This window comes from Alexandromys fortis, unplaced genomic scaffold (assembly GCF_014885135.2).
Source record: "Alexandromys fortis isolate MF-2015 unplaced genomic scaffold, M_Fortis_MF-2015_v1.1 scaffold_2_1_26212458, whole genome shotgun sequence".
NCBI lineage: Eukaryota > Metazoa > Chordata > Mammalia > Rodentia > Cricetidae > Alexandromys > Alexandromys fortis.
Genome location: NW_026067930.1, coordinates 396,367 through 423,337, shown reverse-complemented (window position 1 = coordinate 423,337; position 26,971 = coordinate 396,367). Strand labels below are relative to the sequence as shown.

Sequence of the window (26,971 nt, the reverse complement as noted above, 5' to 3'; positions counted from 1 at the left end):
CACTCTCCCCAGGACTCAAGAAGGGAATGGCTGAGAAACCACTAGTGAGGGATGGTTGAAGGCCAGTCCAACAGTAGAAGCCTTCCACACAGTTACGGTGAAGAAAGGAGCCGGGTGGCAGAGGCCAGGGAAGCAGGCACCCCAGGAGCGTTCAGCTGGTCAGTGGAGCTGGCATATATGCAAGCGGGCAGCAGGGGATGAAGAGGAGCTGGCTGCCAGCCAGAGCAGGTGGAGTCACCTACCTCCCAGCTCCTGGACAGCCTTCCAGACAAGTGCTGTGGCTTCTCCTTCTCTTTCCCTACTAGAGCCCGGGCTTCAGGCAAGAAAGAAAGATCCACAGACAGCCAGGTGGTGTTTCTCTCTTTTATTTAAAAACAGTGCTTCATTACCGTCTGCAAAGGCTGAGGCAGGGCCCCTCCTCTGCTTAGAGTTTATAAAAGCCAGCAACATGATCAATAATTTATACACATGGAGAGTAATACAAAAAATAAGGAATAAAAGCTAAAGATCTAACTACTCCAACCTTCACAATTCCAGCTACTTGATAATAATAGGAGTAACCCAATGAATACTGTATGGTCTGAAAGCTACTATACAATATGATTCTTAGGGAGAGGAGGAGGGAGTTAGAGACTGTCACAAGCCCCGAGTGCTTCTCTGGAGTTAGCAGGGAAACAGGGCCCTGGGCAAGCAGCTCCGGTGTCCTAGGGGGTGATTGTGGGAGAGGCTGGGAGGGAAAGGGACATGGCTAGGTGGTCAATTGTACAAGCATCTGAGTATGTCCCCATGCCCCAGTGGTACCTGTCCTGCCACAGGGAAGCTGCACGTGCTAGGCAGGCCACTCCTTGCCACAGGGGTGTGGAGAAGAGAGAGGCTCTGTGGCACTTTGAGCCTTGACAAGACTGAGACTCAAAAACCTGGAGCCTCAGTTCTCTCTGCAGCTCTAGCTTCAGGCGTGTCAGCCCCAGGTGGCTCTAGCTATTCACAAGCATAATGGTGACATTAAGGGGAAAATTCATGTCCCTTGGGGGAAAAAAAAACAAGGATCAGTTCATCACTCGATATATAATGCAGCCAAAATGAGCTGCCCAACAAGCACGCACACACAAAAATACTGTGAACAGAAAATACAAGAGAACAGCTAAGCTAGGAGTCCTGATGGGGACAGACAGCGATTAAAGCATGTCAGTCCCCGGAAAAACCAAACCAAAAGCATTTTCTGAAAAACTCAAAAACTTGCGTGCCCCTGGGAATCTGGCATTGGTAACCGGAAGGGGGAGGGGAAGGAAAGAGCATCGCTGTTCCCTTTTTGCCTGCCAGGGTAAATGCAGCCCTCCCAGTGCTGGCATGGACAGAACTACCAGACAGAGGGCTGCCCCCTAGGCCGGAGGTCTCTGTCAAGGCAAGGTTGAGTTTTGGCTGATGAGCAGTTCTCAGTTACCAATCCCTGCCAGCCAGCACCACCATGGCTGAACTCAACTACCGTTTTCCTGAGTACACTGTAACTGGCTACAGTTTCGGTAACTTGCATAAGAACATGGCTTCCACAGCCAACCACAATATTTCAGGGACCTGTGCCCCCTGGCTCACTTCCAGTGCCTCGCTGAAGAGTTCGGCAACCTGTGGTAGTTGGTGAGCCTTTCAAAAGCATAGTTGCCAAGGACTGTCCTGCACTCAGTAACCTAGAGGGCACATGCTGGTTAGGACACCCAGAGCCTGCTTGGGGTGGGGCCTTGTTTCCCGCTCTGGCTCGGGCATGGCAATTGCCTGGCTGATGAGGAAAGCAAAGGTAAAGGAAGAACACAGGAGAGGGAAGGCGTGGGAAGAGGCTTCCGGACAGCAACATTTCCAAAAATATAGTGTTTTATGCAACAGAGAATCAAGTGTCACTGGTGTATACTACAAATGATCAGACATTCTCAAGAGCATGACAAAATAAAACACACGTTCACATCAGATGTTCACCGTGCCCACTATTGTTTCCTATCTGAAAACAGTGCAAACAGGTAACTTATGCTTTAAAACACCACAACCCCTTCCCCACCCCCCGAAGTCCCTTTCCTCCTAATATCAGGGGAAAAATCTGCAGTTCTGCAAACATTGCCATGCTAGAGTTTCGAGTAGTGGAGAACTGGCTGGGCCAAAGGGGAAGGTTCGGCAGGCAGCTCCCTGCCCCTCCTGATACACCTGTGTTCCAGACTGCCCTTGGTTGGTCTTGTTCGCCTGGCACAGGAACGGGGGCGCACTATGCTTTTCTTGCATATCCTTGGGGATGCTCCATTCATCTCACAGTCCCTTATGTCTGGAAGCTACATGACTAGGTACAGGATGGAGGTGGTCACAGATCTGCAGGCTGCTCCTCTAGGAACGCACAGCCTAAACTAAGCAGTTCAGCCCCCGAGGAGGTCCACATTTTCAGAAAAGCCACGAGCTCCCCTTAAACTAAGAGCCAAGTGTCAGGTTGTTTCCAAGGGAAGAAAGCATGCTGGCTCAATTCAGACTGTGGCCGCTGCAGGGGTGATGGTGACAGGAGGGTCCGGGAGACCTGAGAGCCTTAAAAATGACAGGTAACACGGTGGGTCTGGGCTGAGGTCCAACTAAGTAACACAGAAATGCTAGAAAAGACCTAAGGCAGCTCTCCGGGCTGAAAGAGGGACAGCCAGACAAACGTTTTCACTATAAGTCTCCTTAAAGGAGCGCAGCCTCTAAGTAAGAGTCGCAGCATAGAAAGCTCAGGCTACACCAGCCTGCAAAGCTGAGCATCAGTCCCATGCTCGCTCTAACATCAGTCATCTTGGAGACCACCACCCAGCATCCTCTATAGTCACAAATGCCCGTCTCCTCCAGCTTGCTTCCCAAAGCCGTCCAACATGCCAGCACTGTGGCCTTGAGGACCAACCATGAGGCAGATACAGTGGAATCCAGACACTTGGGAGACCCAACTCTCAGTGCTCACCCTGAAATCTAAAGACCCTTGCATAAAAAGCCAATTCCATCTAGTCTTCCTTGGAAAAGGAAGTCGAGGAAGTGGCATGGGAGAGTGTCCTTGTACACGAAGCACAGACACACTGGCAAGCAACTGGCCTTGGAGGCCTCAGCCAGAACCAGCTGAACTGAAGTGCGTGCGTGAAGGCCCCTCCAGCATGGGCCATGGGAATTACCTTCCTCACCCTGCCAGGGCCACCCTTATTCCTGTCTAGGGGAAAAGAAAAGATGCCTTCTTCAATTCTTTTCCCATTTCTCCCCTTTGTGGATACAGCTGTTGAGGGATTGGCCTAGTCTTCCTTGGGTGAAGAGGCCTTTTTATTAAAATGGCCCTTATTAAACATGACCCCAAATTTCTGTTCCTTTAGTCAGGAAATTCTCTCAAAATGAAATAAAAGAAACAAAAATATCTCTGCCCTCATTCTCTAGAACTCCAAAAGGCCCTAGCCCATCCCTTCCCCCAACTAAAATATTTATGTACAGACAAAGAAAACTGTCACAACAGCAACAACAAACCAAACTTTGGCCTTGGGGAAGGGACTCCATAAATGGCCAGTGGATGGCCAATATTTCCCAGTCTACACATTGCCCCAGAATCAATGACTACACTGAAGTCTCTGGCTTCCATGCTGTCTCCTCAGATATCACAGGAGATAGGATCTGAGAGCAGGATGGTCTGTTCAACTGCAGGCCAGGGCCCGGCTTACAAAGGATGCTTGATGCGGTCAAACGTCAGCCATTTTAATTCAGGGACACGAATCATTTATCAGTCAAAAACGTGTAGAGGCAGAGGCAAAAACAGTAACAAAAGAACCAAAACCCCAATAAAAATAAACCTAAAACAAACCAAAACAAAGCCAAAGCTAGTGTCTCTAAACTACTCCCTTTAGCAGCGACTCCTTAGGTAAACTGACCAGGGAGCCCTTTTCCTACTGCTTTCACTCTGGAGCCTCTATGGGACCCTTGTCATATCAGGCAGATCTAGGGGAGAAGTCCTTTGGAAACAAAACTGAAGCCAGGTTTCACTGTCAAGGCCCCTGCAGGAGGACCTTGCATTTTACACCCTTCTTCCAAGGTAGGCTTGGATCCCATGGCCTGTCCTGTTTATGTTCCCCAAGGGGCTCGAGTGCTTGCTGGGACTCTGGAGGACAGTGTGAAGCTGGGTACAGCGGTCACAGGGGCGGGAGACTCATGAGGCTTTGGAAGATGGAAGTTCCTATGGCTTTGGAGTGAGTACAAAGTGCCTCTGCCTGCCCTACCTGATTACCACACTGCAGGGACAGCTGACCTAGGGCTCGGCTCCTCGTCCTGCCCCAGCAGAGGCTTGTGATGCCCGTGTCACTCTGTACTGACTTTGTGCTGCAGGAGAAGGAAGGGACACCAGGCTGGACTTCCCTTCTCTCCTACGCACTCTTTAATGGCTCTAACAATCTGTACTTTCAGTCCTCAAGCTGTGCCCAGATACCTGGGGGATCTGGGCACTGACTACTCATTCTTCTGTCCCTGGGTCCTAGATTCCTGAATCTTGAGGACATGGGAGTAGCATGTTAATAAAAGAATAGATGAGCTGCACAGTGGCTCAACTAAAGGGGCAGCAGCCCAGCAGGAATGCTGGGGTTTTCTGTTTCCTATTCTGGAGCTCACTCCAAGATCAGTTTTCTACTGAGGTGTCTCACCCGCAGCCTGAGAGCATGCTGGGAAATACCAGCTCTGTATTCCCAAACCATGCCAGCACTCGCAGGCTGAGTGTAAATGATTGTAGAAAGAATGCAAAGCCAGGAGGGAAGAGGGGAGAAAAGCATCTTTAAATTCTCCTGTTTTACAAGTACAAACAGACTCCTACCTAGCGGCCTGTGGATTCCAGCCACAGCCAGTCAGAGTCTCCGGCCAAAGACAGGCCAGAAGAACACACTGCTGCAGAGCTGGCCCACTCTGCTTGCCCCCAGCCACTCAGCACCAGATACACTTTGGTAATTCTGTCTGCTGGCTTCTGATCCAATACGTTTCTCAGCTCCTTCCTCCTGGGCTGCCTCTTCTGTGACTGACAGAACAAGCTAAGCACGAACGTGGATGTGGAAATGCAGTTATCTTCTTTTTAACCAGTTTAAAAAATTAAAATAACAAAAAAAAAATCAAAAACAATCCTCCCCAAAAAAACCAAAAACAATCCTCCCCCCAAAATAAAAAAACCCCAAAAAAATCAAAAACAAAAAAACAAACAAACAAAAAAAAGCACAATCTTTGGAACAAAAGAATTAAAGGCAGAAATTTAAAGGAAAAATACATATTCAAAGAACATAGTGAGGTATAAAAAAGTATTCTCTCTTTTTGTTTGTCTGTTTTCCTCTTCATCTTGCTATAGAGTCCTCTACTAGTAAATATTGCAATAGCCAGGCCTCATGAACTGGGGGCTGTCCCATTTGCAGGGGTCTCACGTCACTTCAGTAGGGGGCAAATCGGCTGTAGCCACCTCGGTACAAACTCGCCTGCAATAATTAGAGACATAAAAATATTGAAAGGTGATGAGAAGCATTAGAAACGAAGCACCAAGTCCCGAGAAAGGGTCGGTCACCATCACTCGGGCAGACCAGGTGGGGGGCAGCACAATGGCTTACCCCACAATTCCCACAATGACTAGGCAGAGAAGGCAGACCTGGCATAGTTTCTAACTAGTTCTTTAAAGAGAAGTCCTACAAGTTTGCATTTGTGATGCTATTAGCATCCTGACAGGAACTGGACTGGGAACTCCCTTCTCACATGTGACCTGGGAGAGTGTGTTACTTCTGACTTCTTCTTGGCAGAGGTGGTCACATCCTGGCTTGAGATGATGCTACATTTAAACCTAAATCAGTCTTTCAACCAATGAAACAGAGCTCCTCCATACATCTACAAAATACAGGTGTCTCAATATCATGGGGCACCGATTTCTGAAATGCTCAGGATGCCCAAACTCATCAGCTCTAGTCCTCTGTTAGGAGGGTTTAGTGTTCTTGTATAAGCAGACACATGCTCTGCAAATGACTCCTCTCTCTAGTGTACGAAAGCCTACAGAAGGTAACGTGCTCTCTGTAAACCACTGTCATACTGCACTGTTTGGAGAGTAACGGGAGAGAGTTCCACGAGGATAATCTCTCCCTGATATTGTGGTGGAGTCTGTAAGTGTGAGCTGCAGATGTGCAGCGCCACCCTGGCTAGTTCCTCACTGTTATCAACTCACTTTCTCTGGTATCTTGTTTCTTTCTAATAGAAACTTCTCAGGAATCTTACCCTGAATCTTTCTTTCAGTGTAGGGGCTTTATTGTTTAGCATGAGATAAAACAGTGTCATTAGGAATGGCTTGTCCTTGTAGCTATAAATCCCAACCAGCAGGAAAGGCATCTAAGCCACATCCAAGAGGGCTGCAGAAAGAACATTAGTCCTATGGGTTATTCTAGACATGCTCTAGATGCTTCGTCCCTACAACTGCTACTAGAAACTGCCTCTACAGTGTTGACAATACCGTGAGTCCCAATATATCAGAAGGCAGGGGGATAGCAGGGACATTGTTAGACCTTGGCAATTAAAAATTGAATACACTGGGCTGGAGAGATGGCTCAGTGGTTAAGAGCACTGCCTGTTTTTCCAAAGGTCCTGAGTTCAATTCCCAGCAACCGCATGGTGGCTCACAACCATCTGTAATGGGGTCTGGTGCCCTCTTCTGGCCTGCAGGCATACATGCAGACAGAATACTGAGAATACTGTATACATAATAAATAAATAAAAATTGAATACACTACTGTGAAAACTGGGCATCTTAACATAACGAAGCCCTTGATACTATCGAGAACACTATGCATGCATCTGGCACTGGAACCCAGTCCCTTCATCTTCTTTAAATGATGTCATTACGTGGGGAAGACTGTCACCACCAATCCCTTCCTTCGCACTGCCTTTCCAGACATACAGTAAAGAAAAGGACAGAAACTCCCAGAGTCTCAAATGGCTTCAGTACCTTGGCAACAGATGACAATGTATCACTTCCCCAGATCTTTCCAAGTTTGTGTGTAGAAGTCAGGAGTAACATAGTTTAAGAAAAAATGGTATGCACAAGGTGGATGCACACATCTTTGATTCCAGAACTTGGGAGGCAGAGGCAGGCAGATCTCTGTGAATTCTAGGCCAGCCTGGTCTACAAAGCAAATTCCAGGACAGCCAGAGCTGCTACACAAACATACAAAAAACCCTTGTCTCAAAAAAAAAAAAAAAAAAAAAAAAGCATATAAACTTACCACAGCGCCAACTCCATAGCTGGCGGCAGGGGCGAGGGCATGGTAGGGGTCAGCTGTGTACACCCTGCCATAACTGGAAAAGAGAAGGACGGTCAGATGAAGAGAGGCGAGACTGAAACAGAAGGCCCTGTGCTGCAGACTTGGACTCATGATAGGGAAAATGGCAGATGGAAAGAACCTTCCTAGGGCTGTTCCTAAATGCAGTACCTGGGAAATCCTGATGCACTTCTGTAAAATGGCAGAGGAGGGATCAGATGAGGAAGAAAACTGGCTGTGATCATAGCCCATGAAGAGACAGGACAACAGAGTGAGAACAGCCAGGTGGTGGCAGTGCACGCCTTTAATCCCAGCACTCGGGATGCAGAGGCAGGTGGATCTCTGTGAGTTTGAGGCCAGCCTGGTCTACAAGAGCTAGTTCCCAGGACAGGAACCAAAGCTACAGAGGAACCCTGTCTGTGGGGGTGGGAGGGGAAGGCGCGAGAACAGGAAGAGCCGAGGCCTGGGTACTGGCATGGCAGGAGACCGGGCACTGAGGGCAGGTCTAGACATGATGAAAGAGGAAAGGGGTGACGCTCAGATGACACGGGGCTCAGGGCATCCAAGAGCCTGCTTGCCCTGGCTCTGTACATACCCGTCGCTGTAAGCGGCTGCAGCGGCTGCAGCAGCTGTGGCTGCGGTTGCAGTAGCAGGCTGTGCATATCTGTAGGCTGCATATCCACCCTACAGGAGAGAAGAGAACTGACTTTACAGCTACCTCTCCCCGAGATAGACACTCCCCCTCCCCAATACAGACGCACACATGTAGACACAAGGACAGACACAAACACAGACACACATGGGAAGAGATGTTTCAAACTGCACCAGTCTGCATGTTCCTCCTATGGTAGGAAGTCAAGCATTAGCCAATGTCAGAATTTGGTTTTCAATTTGTGACAGTAAGAAAAATAAAGCACACAAATACTATCTAGTAATTTTAAGAAATACAGATGTGATTTTGAATCTTATTTCACAGTGTTTTCTGGAACTCTTGATAGGGGAAATATTCATGGTATGTTGGGAGAACTCTGAGTACATGTATATAACAGAGCTAAAATCTATTACACCCAGAGGTGTCAAGTTCAGATTCTCTGTCCTGGGACTAGTTGGTTGCTAGGGAATGTAGCAGGTTTAGGAAGGTCTGACCCAGAGATGAGATCCATCTGGCCTGTCAGGTCTGTGGAGAATGACCCCGAGAAGGAAGCAACCAAGCATACCAGGCAGGAGAGCATCAAGGCCTGTGAGACAACTGAGCCTGCCACCCGCAGAGAATGTGGTTGTAAAAGGCAAATGTCTGACCCTAGTTCTCTAAAGAAAACCCTGTTAAATCCAGCCCACAACCCAGGGAAATAGGTTACAAGTGGTTTAGAAGCATTGGCTAGCACTGACAAAATCAGACATGCCTCTTAATCATTTAGCTGTTATTTTCCCCCTTCTGCAAGGATTCAAGGATAGTCATGTAATCAGGGCTCTTGAGATACGATACAACTGGTAAGGCCTCATTTCACTTATTCTACAATTCACCTACTTGATTTTAATCTAATTCAGATACACATTTCTTTATTTTTTCTTTTCTTTTCTTTTTGCAGTGGGGTGGGGGTGCTTTGAGACAGGGTTTCTCTCTATAGTCCTGGCTGTGCTGGAACTCACTCTGTAGACCAGGCTGGCCTTGAACTTCAAGATCTGCCTGCCTCTGCCTCCTGAGTGCTGGAATTAAAGGTGTGTGCCACCACCACCGAAGTATTTTCTTTCTTTTTAAAAATTAATTTATATTTTTTAATATATGAATGCTCTGCATGTATTCCTACATGCCAGAAGAGAGCACCAGATTCTATTAGGTAGATGGTTGTGAGCCACCATGTGGTTGCTGAGAATTGAACTCAGGACCTTTGAAAGAGCAGTCAGTGCTCTTAACCACTGAGCCACATTTCCAGCCCCAGGCTAAAGTATTTTCTAATGGGATCCTTGCTCTTCTCTGGCACCCTACCTAGCAGCTCTGGCTGATAAATCTCATTTTGGGAACATGTATAATTTTATGAACGTCTAAGCTTCCTCTAGTAAACTGCCAGCAGTATGAGGGAGCATCCATCCTGTTCTAAGACTATGGTGTAGGAAGTCCCTGTCAGCAGCTTCAAATATACCTTTCACGTCCGTGGTCCAGCTGCCATGCAGCATTCCTTTGCTGACCCTCTATAGGTGTCCAAAAGGGACAATCTGAGTCACATTACAAAACCCCGGCAGTGGCATGGTCCAGGTAGGAACGTGTCAGAAATACCCTGTGACACTGAGCCTCTGAGAGGACATGGGATGGTGAAACCGCTGGTTAGAGAAGAAAAAGTTCATCGTTATAGTTCCATCTTTATCTGGGCATAAAGGCTCAGCTGTTCATTCTGTTTAGATTAGAAGCTGAATCTTTAGGGAAATGTCGTTGTAATAAAAGTAATTTAGCACCATGTGCTTTGTCTCTTTAGCATTCCTTCAAAATAATCTTTACAAATTTAGAAAGCTAAGACAGTGAAAGGAGCTAAGGCCTGGCAATCACTTAGCTAGATACAGCACTTACTTACAGACTGGAGCAGGGCTGTAGGTCCCACTGGTAGGACAGACTCAGGCCTGATCCCTGAGAGCTCTGAGTTGTGGCTGCTAACTGGGAGAAAGGGCTCCTGAACCAGGTAACTGACAGCAATGGCTCCCTCAGTAGCTGAAGTCCTTCCCACTGGGCAGGAAGTGGGCCTTTTCCATCTGCAGTATTTGCTTCCATGAGTGGCTTCTAACTTTGGGGTTTGATTGATGAAGCTCTCTGTGGTTCAAGTGCAGGATGGGATGAAATACTTTACTGGCTTGGGAGAATACGGGCAATAAGAAAAACCCCATTAAAGTTCTTGGGAAGCTCTGAATCTTTCAGCAGTTACCGAGAAGTCATTGAAAGGAGGGCTGCATGTGGGAGGGAGAGGTAATACTTTTCACCAAGCAAGCCGGGAATTCACCAATGCCTAAGGAAAAGAGCATCATCTGGAAACTACCAGGAAGCTATTTCTTTCAGATCCGAAGTCTTTTTGCTGCTGCTGCAATTGAGTATTCTATAGAACATTACACAAAACTCAGGACAAAGTCTACAAAATACAATCTACTTAATTGTATTCTAGGTTTCAGAGTGTGCAAGGGGCTAAGAAATTTCCCCCAGACTTTAGACAGCAAATTTGAAGGTTTTTTATAGAACACGAGAGCAAACTGCAGTTTGAAACACCAAGGTTTTCATTACTGTTTCTTAAAATTTTCAAAAGAACAAGGTGGGAGGAGGAGAAGAGGGCTCAGGCGTGGGGGGTGGCGCCACATTAATATTAATCACATTAAAACTGAGCATGCCGACATCCGGAGCTAAAACAACAGCAAAACCACCACGTCCAGACTGGCACTGGCTAACTCTATCTATCCCAGCATTCTCTTGGGACAGCGGTTTGCCCTAGGCTCTACCACAAGCTCGGTGAAGTACACAGCCTCAATTACTAGAGCGTGCAGCCACAACGACCTGGCATTACGGAGACAGTCAGTCACCACTTGAGTTAACATTCCATACCCTAACAACTGGCCCTCCCCAGCCCGAAGGAGGAGTAAACCTTGCCCACCCGAGCCCTGGCCCATACCACAATGTTAATAATTATAACAAGCAGTAACCCATCTGTTATATCAGAGAAGGGAACAGAGACTCCACTGAGAGATTTAGAGTGAGATGTTAACATTTCTTCAGCTGACTGCACAAACAAACAAACAAAAAAAGAGGAGAAATAATTCGTTTGGAGATATGAGGTCATGAATAGCTGATGTGTATTGCTTTTAACCATGCACTGATGCAAAACTGAAGCAACCATTAATAAAAATTAAAAAGGACATATGTATTTACACACAATCAGACCTGTTTGATCTGAAGCAGTTTGCAGATTCTATCTGTGTGTGATTTGAAATAAAACAAAAAATGGGGATTAGCATGGCCACAGCACACCATAGTGTAGGAGGGCACACACAGACGGCTTCTGGAACTCTAACAGCTGCCTAAGTTTAGCATGGCTAAGCCTGGTTTAAATACACACATGCCCCTTGGAAAACACTTAGTTTCTTTGTAACCTTTCTAAACAATACCTAGTGTTCCCAATTAGGTGGTCTAATCCTACATTGTTTTGCTATTCAACCTGCCTGGTTCTGGCACTAGAATTCAGACCCAACCCACAGAGCTCACCCAGCTGCTCACTCTCTGGGAACAACTGCATATTCTTATCTAGTGTTCTTCCAAGGTTTCTCCTATATCTGAGAATTTTGTTTTCTCAATTATTTGCCATATCTTTGCTTCTATTTCCAGCTTTTCAAAGCTAAATGCTGTTGCTTTTGCCCCTTCGCTAATGACTTTCCAAAGATGTTAAAGGAAAGTCTATTTCCTGCAGCCCAGTGTTACCTCCTGGAGGTTGGCTACTCTTCCTCCCTGAATCAGTTTTATCACTGAATTAACTCTGTACCACTGGGACTCTTCTGTACCATTTCTATAGCTATGTTTGAGTCAAAACAGATTCTAACCATCAATCCCCTGCGCGTGACCCTTGCCTGCACATCTACAGATTTTTATCTTATCTTGATTTTAACCTTGACTTTAATTTTATTGTATTTTTGTTTCAGGTTTACATTAAAACAGGACTTTGGTGAGCATGTGATGTCAAGACACCTTCTCTCTATCTGAAAGACAATGACATGTGACACCAAGGAGGAGAGTGTGCAGTTCAAGACCAGCAGACAAATGGAAGCTTGGTATCTCATGTAGTGTGCACAGGACAGAGCAAGGCAAGTGTGTGCGTGTGTGCGTACGCATGTGTTCAGGGGACTGGCAGGCACGATGGTTAATAGCATCAGCAAAGAGTAGATCTATTCCACTCAGCAAAGGCCTAATGTTTGGCCTCTAACTATTGGTTTTGGCCCTAGGTGATCCTAGTGCCCTCTTTTCCCACTGCAGCTGAGAGCCATGAAACAGTGAGTTCTCATGAAGACATGACACAGACTTGATTACAAAATTACAATCTGTGTTCTAGATGGCCAGATCAATCTACTCTGGAAAGTGTCAGTTAAAGTTCTATCTCATGATTATTTAAATTTGTGGCTAAGGAGAGATTATTATGATCAACTTAAATATCTTTGACTTACATGATAATCTTTAATGAATTTCAAATACTTTACTATTCTATATCTCTCCAAATTAGTTCATATCTAAAACGTGAGCTAACTGGGTTATGAAGTAGTGGTCAATTTTCCTCTGCTAGCATCCAGCTGTCCGCAAGCCCTCTAACAGGCTTGCTATTATCCAACACTTGCTGACCTTGTCTGGGGAGAGGAAAGAGGGCACAGGAGCTACAAGTCCCAGTATGTCCAGATCTGTAGCAGGCTCACACTTGTGCAGCAGCACAGTCCACCTCTGACTAGGACTTCACTATGCAGCTCAACACGGGACTCAAGGAAGCAAGAAAGCCTTGTGCAGGCAGACGTCTGTTTCCTCCTTTTGACATTTCATTCAGCAGTTCCTCAGCTGATAAGATCTCTGATACCAAAGACTAGTTTAAATAGCACAGGCAAATGTGACTGACAGGCTGAAAGAGGCAGCAGGGATGGGCTAGTGCAAGTGGCATGTCTGTGCAGATGTGTGCTGACGGGACTGGAAGGCTCATCTTGCAGGAAGTGACGTGATGTGTGGATGTGATGTGTGCACTGCTGAGGTAGCAGGCCTTAGATCACACGCTCACAAGTCTTGATTGTCCAAAAAAGCCTCTGTTCCCATCTCTAACGTGGAGCTGGAATGGTTAGTATAATTCAATTTTTTCACTGCAATCCACAATCTGATTGATTGGCAGGTCACACTGGCACTCCTACCTGAGGTATTTTAGCGCTAATGATTGGTTCCTGTAAGACTATTCTATAACAGAACACAGGAAGAGCAGTTCAAAAACACAGCTGTGGAAGAAAACAATCATACAAAGAGCCCACCATGGGCTGCCAGCCTTTTCTTTCCTTTGGATGCAAGCATGCTTTTCACAGGTGAGAATCAGGAACAGTTGTTATCCCATTTAGAGGATGAATTAGGGTGACTACGGCTTTTTCTACCAGGAAAAAAGGGGACAGCAGGGATGGGGATGGGCACTCACCTATCCTGAAAGACCAGGCCTCTTTACAAATGGAGGACATGATGGCTAGATCATCTCCAAACACAAGTGTACCATGAGTAAGCAGAAGTGCCATCAGGAACTGCTCTGAGAGCAGAACAGGGAAGAGGACTTGAGAAGTAAAGCCAGCCTCCCCAAGTGTCTTCTGCTCATGCTCTGGCTGGGCTAGCATCTTTTACACACTAAATCCTGCACTCATCCTATTCTAGGTCACACTTCTGAGGAAACTACAGCTAAGGGTGCAGTGACAGATTCCCAGTTAGGAAAATGTGCAGAGAAAAGCAGAACAAATCCAAAGCCAGACAGACATCTGTTGCTTGTGATTTTAAGACTCCTTAGCTCCCTCACACTCAACCTCAGACAATCCGTTTAAGCAGTTATAGTTTGAAGAAGATACTGTGGTCTTGGTTTTCACTAGATGGCTCAGATATGGTCTCAGCACTAGGGATCAACTTTTTTTTTTTCCTCCTCCTAGCAATACCAACATAGATGGGAGAAAGAAAAAGGCAGCAAACAGGCAGCAGAGCTTTAGCAAGGGCCACTGGGAAGGAAGGGTACTGTGGCCAAACCACTGCATTTCTTGCTTAGCTTCTATAGATTACTTATTTAGATTAAAAATAAGAACAACGCTGGGTAGTAGCAACTTACGCCTTTAGTCCCAGCACTCGGGAGGCAGAGGCAGGTGGATCTCTGTGAGTTTGAGGCAAGCCTGGTCTACAAGAGCTAGTTCCAGTACAGGCTCCAAAGCTACAGAGAAACCCTGTCTCGGGAAACAAAACAAAACAAAACACCCAAACCCCCCCAAAACAAAAAACCCCCAAAACTAAAAAAGAGAAACCCTTAAGAACACCTTCTTGATGGCACTGAAAAATCAAAAATCATCTCTTATTAAGATGTTACAATGTAAAATAAGGAAATAGGAGAACCACAAACAAATATTTAGTTGGTTGGTTTAAGGTAGAAATAAGCAAAACCAGAATAAAAGTAGGATATATTTTAGAAAAATCTGGGTGGTGGTGGCACATGCCTTTAATCCCAGCATTTGGGAGGCAGAGGCAGGTGGATATCTGTGAGTCAAGGCCAGCCTGGTTGAGAGAGAGAAAGAGAGAGAGAGAGAGAGAGAGAGAGAGAGAGAGAGAGAGAGAGAGAGCCAAAACACTCAGCGTTACACAGAGAAACCCTGTCTCAAAAAAACCAAAAAAAAAAACACCCCAAAACAACAAATCCCTGTCCCCCAAAACAACACAAACAAAGTCCCAAACAAACAACAAAACCCTCAGTTAAGGAAATAATTCAAACGGAAAGCCTGCTCTACCAGAGCAGATTCCAAAAAAAGTAAATGATACGAAGTTGAGTTTTCTAAGAATATGGAGGATGCATATACTAACATCATATGTAAATATGCACATTCAGAAATGCATAATCTGCCCAGTCTCCAACTATAAACATGGGAAAGGTACTTCTAGAAGATTTGCTGAACAAGTATTAGAATTAAAGTACAAAGAGAGCTTGTATGCAATTCTGGCAATCACAATCTGAGACACGGACTGATGACTCATGACTAAGGATCTTTACTAGGTAGACACGCTTAAGGCCTACTCTAAATAGTACATGCTCAGCATGCTCTCCTGACTCGGTGCCTTCTGAATGGTCTGACCTCAGACTGCCGAATAAGCAGGTATCAACAGCCTCAAAGCCTAGAGAGGTGAGGCTACAGAAAGCATCTCCTGGGAATGCTGACCTGCCCTACCGAGTAACTTCCTATTTATAAAACTGTCTTAATGATTTGGGTCGGTAGACTATGATAGCATTCAGAAAAAGACCATGTGGAAAGCTCCCTACAAACAGTCTTCCAAACTCAAAAGCTACCACACTTTGTACATCGTTTAAGAGTATGTGACCAAAAAATCATGTAACTTCACCTCTAGCTAGATGGATGATGGATTAAATGCCACTCTGGCTGATGGAATTGGCAAATCTTCACCATAACTGAATGGTTTTAAGAGTCCAGGCTGTGAGTTATGCTCCTCAGATTCCCTGGCTGACCTCTAAGGAACAGACCCCTGGCTGTGGTCCTCATCTGAGATCCCCTAGTTACTACATGAGCCTCTGAATATCAGCTCCTTGATGGCACTTTCACAAGTTTATGCTCTTTAGATGACGTAAAATCAGAAAGAACACAGCTCAGAAAGCGTATTGCCGTTTACACACACACCAAAGCCCTAATGTTCTGAAGAGGGTGTGAGATGGGAAGGGAAGCACAAAGAGGGGAGGAGCTGGTCAGGCTAAACTTGTGCTGCTATTCATGTATGCAGATGATGAGACAACAATACGACTTTAAACCTGCTGATCATCTCACAAGGTAAGAGATGCCCAGAACACTCGTGAGCGTAGGGAAGGGGAAGAATATGTCCAGTAGACTGACCCCAGCAACCGTCATGAGACCCAAAGGCTTAGTTTTTGCACCCAGGGGCAAGCGCAGTGGCAGAGAAGCATGCTTGCATTCTTAAAATATATAATATATATATCCACAAGGAAAAAGGAAAACAAAAATTAAATTATATTTTTTAAAAAGGAAAACAAAATAAAACGAAAATAAAAACAAACTAAACAGAAAAAAAAGGCTGGCTTGTCAGGGGATGGGGTCAAAAAGGCCCCGGTGTATGTACTTACATAGAGGTCAGCACCGTAAAATCCGTCCTGGTAAACCACACTGCAGAAATCCACACAAAAACAAAAACAAAAAAACAAAAGAACAGAAACACATTCCGGTTATTGAGGACGGCAGCATGCACATGCGCTACACAGGCAGGTGATGTATGAATGTGACCTGGACATGGGGCCGCGGCAAGCTGTGACAGAGATGTGCCAAGTGCACACGTGCGTTCCACGGCTCCAGGACATGCAAGGAGAGCTCAGGGTCTGCAAAACTAGACCGAGCACCTGGACACGGGGTAACTCAGACTAATGACACAAACAGTGCTCCTGGCAGGGCCTCATGTGGCTGTCTGAGATCTGCTGGTTTAACAGATCGACTTTAGAATCTGGAGCATTTTTAAATGTAAGTGTGTCCTAGGAGAACGCTGTTCTTTAAAAGCGTACAAAGGGTCGGGGTGGTGAGGGATTAACTTCAGGAAGAGAGTGAACAAAACGAATTCCAGAACCTGTGTGCGAAGTGTGTTCCAAATGATGCTTATTAGTGTATTTTCATTTTCAAAGTAAAGTGTAGGCTGTTCCTGTTATCCATACATCACCTGCTTTTCACCCTGCACATTAGACATGCGATAAGATCTGGCTGATCACACAAGCATGCAAAGTATTATTATTCAGCATTTTTGAGAACCAATGCAACACCTTGGAAAAACAAGTCAATCAATTCTGACCAAAGTAAACAGAGAAATGTAATTAAAATAAAAACCAAAAGAACAAAACAACCAAAAATACCCACAATGCATTGCTTTCACAAGCAGAGGTAATGAGCTCAAGGTTAAGGTGATTGGTCCAAGAATTGAAAGGTGCAGTGGGATCCCAGATAGTAACAATATAATCCAGAGTGGGAAGGAGCAACTGGAAGATTTTAAGGGTTCTTTCTTAACTAATAGTCTAAGAATTCTGAAAACTACAATTGGTGATGGAAGCACTGTGCATGCCGAGGCCTGTCCTGTTTGATTTAAACAGTGACCGAGGCAGCTTTCTCTCACATTTGTCAGGTCAGAACTTGGCTGTTTAAATGTATTTTCAAAAACCTGTTTTTGTTTATTCAGCTAGATAAAATGGACAGTTTCTTTCTCCAGTTATAATGAATAAGCTAACAAGTCACAAGGTCACACCTTGCGATGCACCGAATGCTAGGCCTGTTTTGCGCTGCAGGAAAAGCAGACACACTTCCGGTGCCTGTAAGCAGGCTTTCCCTGTGCAGTCTCCATTTGCAGCTAGAGTCTGGTATCAGGTTGAATGTGCCTCTCCAATGCATTTTCAAAAAAGATCTGTGTGGGAGAAGGCTGATGAGTGGCAAGCATGGAGGCCAAGAGGATTAATCTCCATTAATGTCAGTGAGGGAACACAGGCAAAGACTACAACACATTCCTTCTATAAAGAATGTTGCCATTAAAAACAAGGATATTTTTGTTCTAAGGCAAATCACTTATTGTAACTATTTGAATTCTAGAAGAATTCTGATCATCCCTGTACCCAGTGCCGTAAGAGGCGAGAGAGCACAGTGACTCACAAGGCTGAAAGCAGTTCTAGGCCATTCCCCATGAAATACTGGACTTATTCCTTGCCATCTTCCATGTAAAGAGATGGTAGTTAATAAAAAAGAATACAAGGGAAATTAGTGTTCAATGCAACGCACAGAAACTGACATGATCAGACAAAAAAGATTTGTTTAAGCAAATCTATATACCTGACAGAGACTTAGTAGAGAACGGTTCTTAAGTTTGGCCAGTATACTGAAAGGACCTACACTGAACAGAAGTGAATTCTGCTACTTTATGAAGTAGCTCAGGAAGTCACAACAGGTAGTCCTTAGAGTCTGTGCACTATCCTGCAAATGTGGCGACAGTGAATGCTTTCGGGTTGGAATGGGAGACGCATCATGAGCAGTTTTTCTAGTGTGCTGAGCTTGCAAAAGATGCACTTTCATGTTTCACTCAATTATTTCTTGGTGAAACAAAGCTGTATCTTCAATTAATTTTTTAAAAAAGAGATGTCAGAGGTTGAAGGTCAAAGGTCAAGTTGAGACAAAAAAGGATAAAATTAAAAGCAAGTCATGGCAGAAGATGGAGATGATGGAATGCATGGGATTTAATTATCTATAAATTGCAAATGAAAGTTATTCTCTGAAGCAGTTCCCTTGCAGTGTCTTGGAGTCTGCCCACTTCAGCATGCATACTTGCCTTGTCTAATAAAAATGCTTTAATTCTGTGGCATGGAGGACTCCTAATGGTATGTCCATTGGTCTATGAATGAATGAATGTTAAATTAGTATACCTCCTGGTGAAGCCAATTTTGCTATCAGAAAGGGACATGCTATCTTCCTTTATGTTTTAACTAAAAAGCAGCTAATTGGTTTTTCTGCAGCTATTTATATTTCTCCAGAATATAGGAAAAAACAAAACAAAAACAACAACAGCAACAAAAAAAAAAACTTCATAGGCAGAGAAAAGATGAAGAAGAGAAATGTCAAATCTTTTAAAAGAGAAAGTCCTTGGTACAACTGAATTAGAGAAGTTCACTTTATATAAAAATATACGTTAGGCTGACACAGATAAACAACTGAAAGCCAATCTGCCATCTTCCCTCCTTTTTCCCATTCAAAAACAAAGGATTTTTTTGTTGCTATGGAATCTTTCCACTGCATGAGACACCCTCCACTCCAAACGGAAGACGAGGATGCTCAGCTACACCAGCTGCTACCGTCTCAGAAGCCAGCTGCAGCTGATTGCTCCTACTTCTCCCTCTCTCCCTCGATTCAATTGGACTTGGTTTGTCTTTGAATTCACCTCTTTCAATCTGTTTCCTACAAAGAAAGCAAATCCATTGTGGGTAACTAGCTTTGCTGCTCACTACCCAGGCAGAGAAACCATGGGGTGGGCACATGTGCTGGCCTCTGGCCCACATGGGGTGGTGAGACGGGTGAGCACAGCAGACACAGTCTGGCACTAAAATCTCCAGCTCCTTTCTCAGTTCTCTGTAGTAGTGTTAATTCACACTCGTGCGCTGCTGAGTGAACTCCATGCCAACACACCGCTAGCAAACACAAGACGGCTCTGGCTACTGTCTTAAGCCATCACCATGAAGGCTTAAGGTGGCCAAAACGAGGGTTTGTATAACGAATTGACCCTCGGTCACATTTCTGTATTTTGGTTCTTGCCCTCTATCCATTGATTTGAAAATATTCACACAGCATCTAAATGCTGCCCAGCAACATCCTAGAAATCAGAGAGGTCTTCCCTTCTTTTTTTATTCAATTGCTCATTTTAGAAACATGATTCTGGAATCTAATGCTTACCCTGGATAGGCGGGGATGGCTGTTGGAGGTACCGCTCGGACTGCACCATACACTGTCCGCCCTCTGCCCCTCAGATGGGCTCCTCTGAACGCAGCTGCCGTGGTGGCTGCAGTTGGGTAAGGAAAGCCAGGAACTAAAGGGAGACCCAAAATATAACAGAAATTTCAACTTGCTTTCAGGAGCTGGTACAAAACCAGACTGAGAATTAACTGTGGAAAAGGTAGAAAAACAGGTACCAAATCTTTCCTGAAAAGATAACAAGTACACTTATTAATACACCCCCGACACTGCAGCTTTGAGGGAAGAAGTGGAAAGAGAGACACAGGATGATCAAGCGATGAATCCGTGGCTCACTCATCACAAATCTTGAATTTACTCTCCCTTTTAGGTGTTTCCAGGAATAATGCATGAGGAGTTTCTACCAGAAGCAACCCAGAAGACCACCTCAGTAAGATGTACAACACATAGTTTCTGTGGCGGTTTAAATCAGAGTAATATACATTTTAACTAGTCAATTATTAATTTCATCTCTAGTTTATTTATCTATTTATTTTTTTGAGGCAGGGTTTCTCTGCAGCTTTGGAGCTTATCCTGGAACTCACTCTGTAGACCACACTGGCCTCGAAATAATAGTGACCCACCAGTCTCTTAACTTCATTTCTATATGTTATCATCATGTAATATTTATTCCTCAAAAGGAATGTTCTTTATATATTTTTACATGGTACTAACCTCCAAGGAAAACAACAGTTTTTAGAGAATTCATTTGTCAACTTTCTCTAAAATATGTATACATTTGTTTTTTTAAGACAGGGGTTTTCTGTGTAGCCCTGGCTATACTGAAACTCGCTCTGTGTAGCAGGCTGGCCTCGAACTCACAGAGATCTGACTGCCCCTGCCTCCCTAGTGCTGGGACTAAAGGCGTGCGCCACCACTGTCCAGGTGGCTCTACAATATTAACCTTTCCGACTATGCTGTATCCTTTTACGAGGCAGACATTTTCCAAAGGCCTGTTCTAAATATGCTTTGCTCTGGAAGTCATGCAGAAACACCCCACTCTGCTGAGTCCAGTTGAGTCACACCTCTTCCCAGGGGAAGAGGGCTTGGGTCAGAGTGACCTAGAAAGAGTAAGAGAGTGGAGGGTAGTCCCTGACAGTGGAGCTGTGCTAAGTGGTACTCCATGGGAGAGTGGGCCTGGGGTGGCGAGAAGGCTTGAGTAATGCAGTCTATACACACTCATGTCTTTGACTCCCTTATGATCAAATATAGAGAGGATATTTACATTTTACCCTCTGCATACTTTCCAATGATTTTTGTTTAGTGGAAGCTTCCAGTGTGTGAGTTACACAGAACAGGGCACTGTGGTATCTATTATCCTTTCAAGAATGCCCCCCCCCCACCCCAGCCAGGCATTGATGGCGCACGCCTTTAATCCCAGCACTACAGAGGCAGATGCAGGAGAATTTCAGTGAGTTCGAGGCCAGCCTGGTCTACAAGGAGAGCTCCAAGGCAGCCAGGGCTGTTACACAGAGAAACCCTATTTCAAAAAAACAAAACAAAACATCAACAAAAAAGAATGGTTCTCTTTTTTTTTTGGCAGTTCTATATCATGCTAGGAGAAGAAAAACAGACCAAATTAGCATGTCAGCGGCAACAGTAAAAACCCATGCCAGGCCGGGCATGGTGGTGCACACCTTTAATCCCAGCACTTGGGAGGCAGAGGTAGGCAATCTCTGGGAGTTCAAGGCCAGCCTGGTCTACAGAGCAAGTGTCAGGACAGGCTCCAAAGTTATACAGACAAGCCCTGTCTCAAAAAACCAAAACCAACCCCCCCAAAAAAACCCCAAAAAACAAAAACAAACAAACAAACAAAACAAACAAAAAACCAAAAAATCCCATGCTAGATCAGTGTAGGCTACTTACTGATTAGAGGAATGTAAGTGTTGATGCCTCCTCTTCCTGACAAGGGCACAGCCGCCTCATTGCCTAGGGACACATCAGCTTGAAAGCTGGAGGCTAGGCGCATTTAAAAAATTAAATAAAAAATAGAAACGTGAAAAGATTACAAAGACACAGCCACATGAAAAGCACAGAAGGCATTATGTGTCAGAAAGGGAAGCAGTACAATACTACCTGCATATAATTCAGGGCCATACACAGCTCCAACTACTGGACTTAATTTCCAGCCTGAAACAGAAAAGAAGACAGTGAATGGGTTATAACTATGTGAACTCTGCATGTCAAGATGGTCCCAGGCCTCCCTGGACTGCTTTTCCTCCCAAGGTTAGACTTTGTAGGAAAGGGCAATGGTATCATCTTTAAGCAGCACCACTGGGGGGATGAGGGCCTGGGCAGGTAGGCAGGGGTGTACAGTACAGAGTGAAGGGCTGGGAAGACAGAGGGACTGTCTAGATCCGATTGTCTATGGATACACCGGTGGGGACTGGCTTGATTATTAACTGATGCAGGAGAGCCGAGCCCGTTGTGGGTGACATCATTCCCTGGGCAAGTAGTCCTGTGTTATATAGCTAAGTCTGAGCTTTTCAGCAGTCCAGTAAGCACTGTCCCTCCAGTTTCTGCTTGAGAGCTGCTCTGAATCCCCTAACAATAAATACTTGCTTTTAGTCTGAGTGTTTTATCACAGCAACAGACTAACTAGAGCAGAGGAAGAAAATGGAGAGAAGAAGGTGGAGGGGTGAGAAGAAGAGGAAACAGAAATGCACCGTGGGGTTTGGCAGACAGGACCTGCTCTGAGCTTAGAAGACAGGCGTTGGTGCCAGTGACAACGCTTTCTCATCCACCACCTTAACAGGACTTTCCATTAGAGGCTTCGGTAAAGTGAACTCTGACTGAATTCAAATGTGACCTGGAACCTGATGGCACATTCAGCTGTACCACACAAGTTTTGTAGGTAAATGAAATCCCCTTTCATAGTAAAAGCTGGGGATCAGTAAGTAGAAAGGGAAAGATAGGCAGTAATAAAATACGAAGTCCATTCCCATCTTTTGAGCATGGCTTCATGGCTTCTGAGGTTTTAATTTGTAACAAACATATTTGATGAGCATATTACTCAAACTCTGAAGGACAACACAGTGATGTCAAACACTAAGTTCAAGATTTAGAAATGTGGAGTTTCCAAATAATACTATGTTGGGAGAAAATTTATTGTTTTATATACTTACAGGAATACAGCAAGTATTTTGTTGGTAAGCAAGGGATATATGCTACTCTCTCTAGTAGTGAATAAAACTCTATATAAAAACTCAAATATCGGCCAGGCGGTGGTGGCACACACCTTTAATCCCAGCACTTGGGAGGCAGAGGCAGGCGGATCTCTGTGAGTTCGAGGCCAGCCTGGTCTACAAGAGCTAGTTCCAGGACAGGAACCAAAAGCTATGGAGAAACCCTGTCTCGAAAATCAAAAAAAACAAAACAAAAAACAACAACAAAACAAAACAAACAAACAAACAAAACCCCAAATATCTACCGACTTTTCCACAGGAGAAGCAGCACACCTGCATTTATTTCCTAGAGGGGCCCGGGCTATGACTTCACTTTCTCCACCATGCATGTATGTGGGCTTCATCAGGCTTGGAGGTAAGCATCTTTACTTACTGGGCTCTATGCAATCCAAGCTATGTGCTCTGAACTCATTATTCTCCTGCCTTAGCCTTGCTAGTACCAGGGTTACAGGTATAAGCCACCATTATCTGGCTGAAACACCTCAGTCCAATCCCCGTTCTGATAAAAATGCTCACGAGGGCCAACAAGACGGAAGGCACAGTGAGTAAAAGCATCTGACACCATGCCTGCTTGATTCCTGGATCTGTATGGTGAAAGGAGACCAGACTAGTGTAGGTCTGAGGGCGTCTGGTTTCTATGTACATGGACCTGCACACACCTCCCAAAATGAACACGATGCTCATGTGGGCACTCATGAACAAATTCATTTCCTCCAGAGCTAGGGTTTCAGGTAGTTCAGGGCCACCTGACATGAGTGCTGGGAACTGTACTTGGGTCCTCTCTGCAAGATCAGTATGGGCTCTTACCCTGAGCTGTTACTTCAGCCCTAAATTTTGTATTTTTCAGAGAATTTAAACTTATTTTGTATATGAGAGTATGGGTGTGCCAACGGAGGGCAGTGGAAGTCAGCGCTCTCCTTTTCCCTTGCTGAAGCAAAGGCCTCTATTGTCTCTGCTACTATATGGTATATTTCAGGCTGGCTGGCCCAAACTTCTTCCTGTTTTCCTGTCTGTCTCGGATCCCTGGATAAAGTGCTGAGATTACAGATATGGGTCAGCAGACATGGCTTTTCATAGAGGCTCCAGCTACTGAACTCCACTGTCAAAGTTTGTACACCTAGTACTTTTACCTTAGAAGCCACCTTTCCAGCTTTTGTTTGTGTTGGGGCAAATTATTCACTGAAAATCCCACTTTCACTAATATTCATTAAACTCACTACATGACATGTCATCATGGAATAAGAAGCTACACCCTAAAGCCCCATGGAAAGCAAGGGATCGAGACCTACAAGAGACTAGGCTTTTCTTTCCCACTAATCCAGATCACAGTCATCTGAAGAGACCAGTGGGAAAACACACCAGGGCAACCCGGGCAATCCCCACATTACAAGGAACTACAGGAGACTGAAAAGGAGGATGCTCACAGGCTACCTACTCTGCTTTAACAGGTAGCCTCAAGCAATGGTATTGTGTATAGATGAAAGCTATTGAGAACAAAACACCTTTGTAAGTAAAAAGCTTAGTTGAGTTTTAAGGAAAAACTTGAAAGAAGCTGGATGTGAACTGAGCAGATGGTCCTAGAAAGCCATGAAAACTCCACGTATTTATGTGAGGACAACATTCCCCCAAGGCAGCTAGTAATTCCTCACCATTTGCATATGGTGTGACCATCTTCTTATTGGTCATGACGCGTGCTGTGGCATTATTCACCTAAAAATAATAGGCAGACAAGAGGGGAGGGAGGGATATATTAGGAAACATGACACTGCTTATCCAGTAATACAGTAATAATTTAAAATGTAAATTTCTGATAGCATTTAGATAATTAACACAGCATTATGAAATATTCATAGGATTTTAATGCAAGTGCTTATTAAATGAGGCTAACAAGAGTAAAATGCAGTTTCCTGGTCTCTTAAGAGAAAACTGTGGTTGTTCTTCCTCTTGGCACTCAGAGAAAAGGAGCAGTTACAGGTTCTCTGGCCAGCCTTGGGCTGTCTCTGTACTGAGGACAATTTGGCAAAAAGTAAAAAGGGAACAAGTGTGTCTGCAAATGAATCTGGAGCTTGTTTGTAAAACAGAGGCTTGCCACCTTCCTCTCCTGCGGGTCTACTTTTCTTTTCTCTATACTGTTTGGGATTAGTACATAAATACAGGAACTATAGATCCCAAGTTAACAGTTGGAGGGCCATCCTCAATTTCCTAGACCACATGAATCACTCATTTAAGATGAAGTTTCCCAAGGGCTTTTGGCACAGGTGCTCACAGTGAAGATTTGAGTGTTTCTCCTGTGCTGTGGTCCTCTCTAACCCCTAACAAAAGCATACAATCTGGGCATTCTCCACACCAAGGGAAGCAGGCCTCACAAAGATGGTACTGCTACAAAAAGGAAGGATGAAGCCTAGGAGCCAGGACACTGTGGGCGCCCTCAAGACCAACCCCAGAGTTCCTGTCAGAAAAATAAAGCCTCACCATAAACTCAACCATAGCCAGCCTTAAGCTCAGAGCTTATGAAATATAAACGTTGTCTCATTTACTGTTTGAAGCAAAGTCTTACTAGGCAGCTTGGGCTGAGCCTGCAATTTGCTATGTAGTCAGGTTGGCTTCAAACTTGTGATCCTCCTGCCTCAGCCTCCTGAACACTTAGATTATATACAGACTTGTGCCACCATGGCCAGCCTACATTGTCTGTAGGAATATACATTGTGCTAGATTTATGTTATGAAGACCAATTTTAGGTAAAATTGGAATTTAGAAACATCTGATATCTTTTATGATTTGTAGGGTGACCTCCCCGCCCCTCCCTGTGTGAGGACAGCTTGAAACTCCATTTACTCTAGTTTGACCACCAGATAATGTAAACATTTCACACTTACAAGGAAAGAATGGAAGACAACAAGGATGAGACTGCGAGCATGCAATTAACACACACAAAGAAAAGAAAGAAACAGCATCGAAAAAAGAGGGGAAATGAACAGCAAGGTCGGAATGGAACAAGAGCTTGAACTAGCGACTAGAGCAGAAAGCCACCAAGCAATTCAAAGGAAAAACAGCCAGAACCAACCAGACACTACCAGTCAGCAAGAGACACCAACAGCTGCCAGACAGAGGAATGGGAGGGAAGAAAGGAAGGAATGAGAAGCCACAGAAAGAGAACAGAGTGGTGGGGAAAATAGGAGAGAATGTGAGGGAGGTATCAGCGGAAAAGAGCTGCACAGGGGTTTGGGAAAAAGGGAAAAGTTGGGGTAGGAAGTGCATTAATAAAACCAGCCAAACTGGAGTTCAGTAACTCTGAGTAAGATGCGCAAGGGGAAAAAAAAATCATCATGAAGTCAGTAACCAAACAGCTCAGACTGCTACAAGACAGGATGTACATCCAAAGTCCAGGCGACATCACCCCACAGCAGTGAAAATAAAAGGGGCGGGAAGGGAGAGAAGCAAGTCAAACCACATCTGGTAGTGTTAATGTGAGATGGCAGATGGACTTTTCTCTCTTAATTGTTTTGTGATTACATTTTAAAAGCTTCTTCTCTAGCACTTTCGATTCACTTACCGCCAACGGGCACCATCGCCAGCATTGTGTATAGTTACCATGGAAAGAGTGAGTCAAGTGAAGGGCCCTAAATGCTAAACCATTGAAAAGGGGGAAAAAGCAAAATATGCAGACATCTTACTCGAATGGTGGCTTTTATATTTAATACTTTTAAAAAAAAACCGGTAAAGAAGAGAGGAGCCAGTTAACCTTCAATGCGTTAGTCCCTCTAGTGCTGGTGAGCCCAGGGGCTGACTTAGCAATCACAGTATCTGTCCATCTATGCCACCAGCTGCCCTTGAGCCCTCTGCTATCAACTCTGTAATCAAGTCTTGAAATTCTTGGTATTAAGTAAAGTTTAGAACTACCAGAGCTTTGGACTCTGTCCTCCCCCCAAAACCTCCACCATCGTCTATCCACACTTATCAAACGCAAACGGAGGGGAACTGGCCTCCAAGACACAGCGTTACAAGCTAGGTAGTTTTCAAACATTTTAAAAGTTAGTTTTGTTTAGGCCTCATACAGGAATTCAGAGTCTTGCAGAAACTGAAGCAAAGAAAAAAACATCAAGAGAGCAAAGGATAAACATTTTGGAAGAGGAAAAAAGGGAATGAGAGCACAGGTAAGCACACATTCCCCGCCCCCAACTACACCTCAGACAGCCAAGGGGGGAGGGAGAAGCAGACAGGGTGTTACTTTTA

The 26,971-nt window shown here is 44.8% G+C and overlaps 1 protein-coding gene across 23 annotated transcripts in view; it reads right to left on the bottom strand.

Moving 5' to 3' along the window:
- Positions 1–349: 349 nt before the first annotated feature.
- The window catches only part of Rbfox2 (RNA binding fox-1 homolog 2), a 235,327-nt gene continuing 208,705 nt past the window's right edge, over positions 350–26,971 (bottom strand). For 6 of the 23 annotated variants that reach the window (XM_050145380.1, XM_050145372.1, XM_050145379.1 and 3 more), the window contains 8 exons: positions 24,388–24,448; positions 21,630–21,683; positions 21,420–21,512; positions 19,497–19,641; positions 13,194–13,236; positions 7,885–7,973; positions 7,254–7,326; positions 350–5,471 (listed from right to left, as the gene is read on the bottom strand). In XM_050145380.1, the coding sequence (XP_050001337.1) occupies positions 5,427–5,471; positions 7,254–7,326; positions 7,885–7,973; positions 13,194–13,236; positions 19,497–19,641; positions 21,420–21,512; positions 21,630–21,683; positions 24,388–24,448 (603 nt within the window). In that variant the 3' untranslated portion in view covers positions 350–5,426. Of the gene's footprint in view, positions 5,472–7,253; positions 7,327–7,879; positions 7,974–13,193; positions 13,237–16,156; positions 16,197–18,381; positions 18,445–19,496; positions 19,642–21,419; positions 21,513–21,629; positions 21,684–24,387; positions 24,449–26,971 lie in introns of those variants that run through there. The other 17 variants (XM_050145385.1, XM_050145376.1, XM_050145383.1 and 14 more) reach the window with 10 other exon arrangements.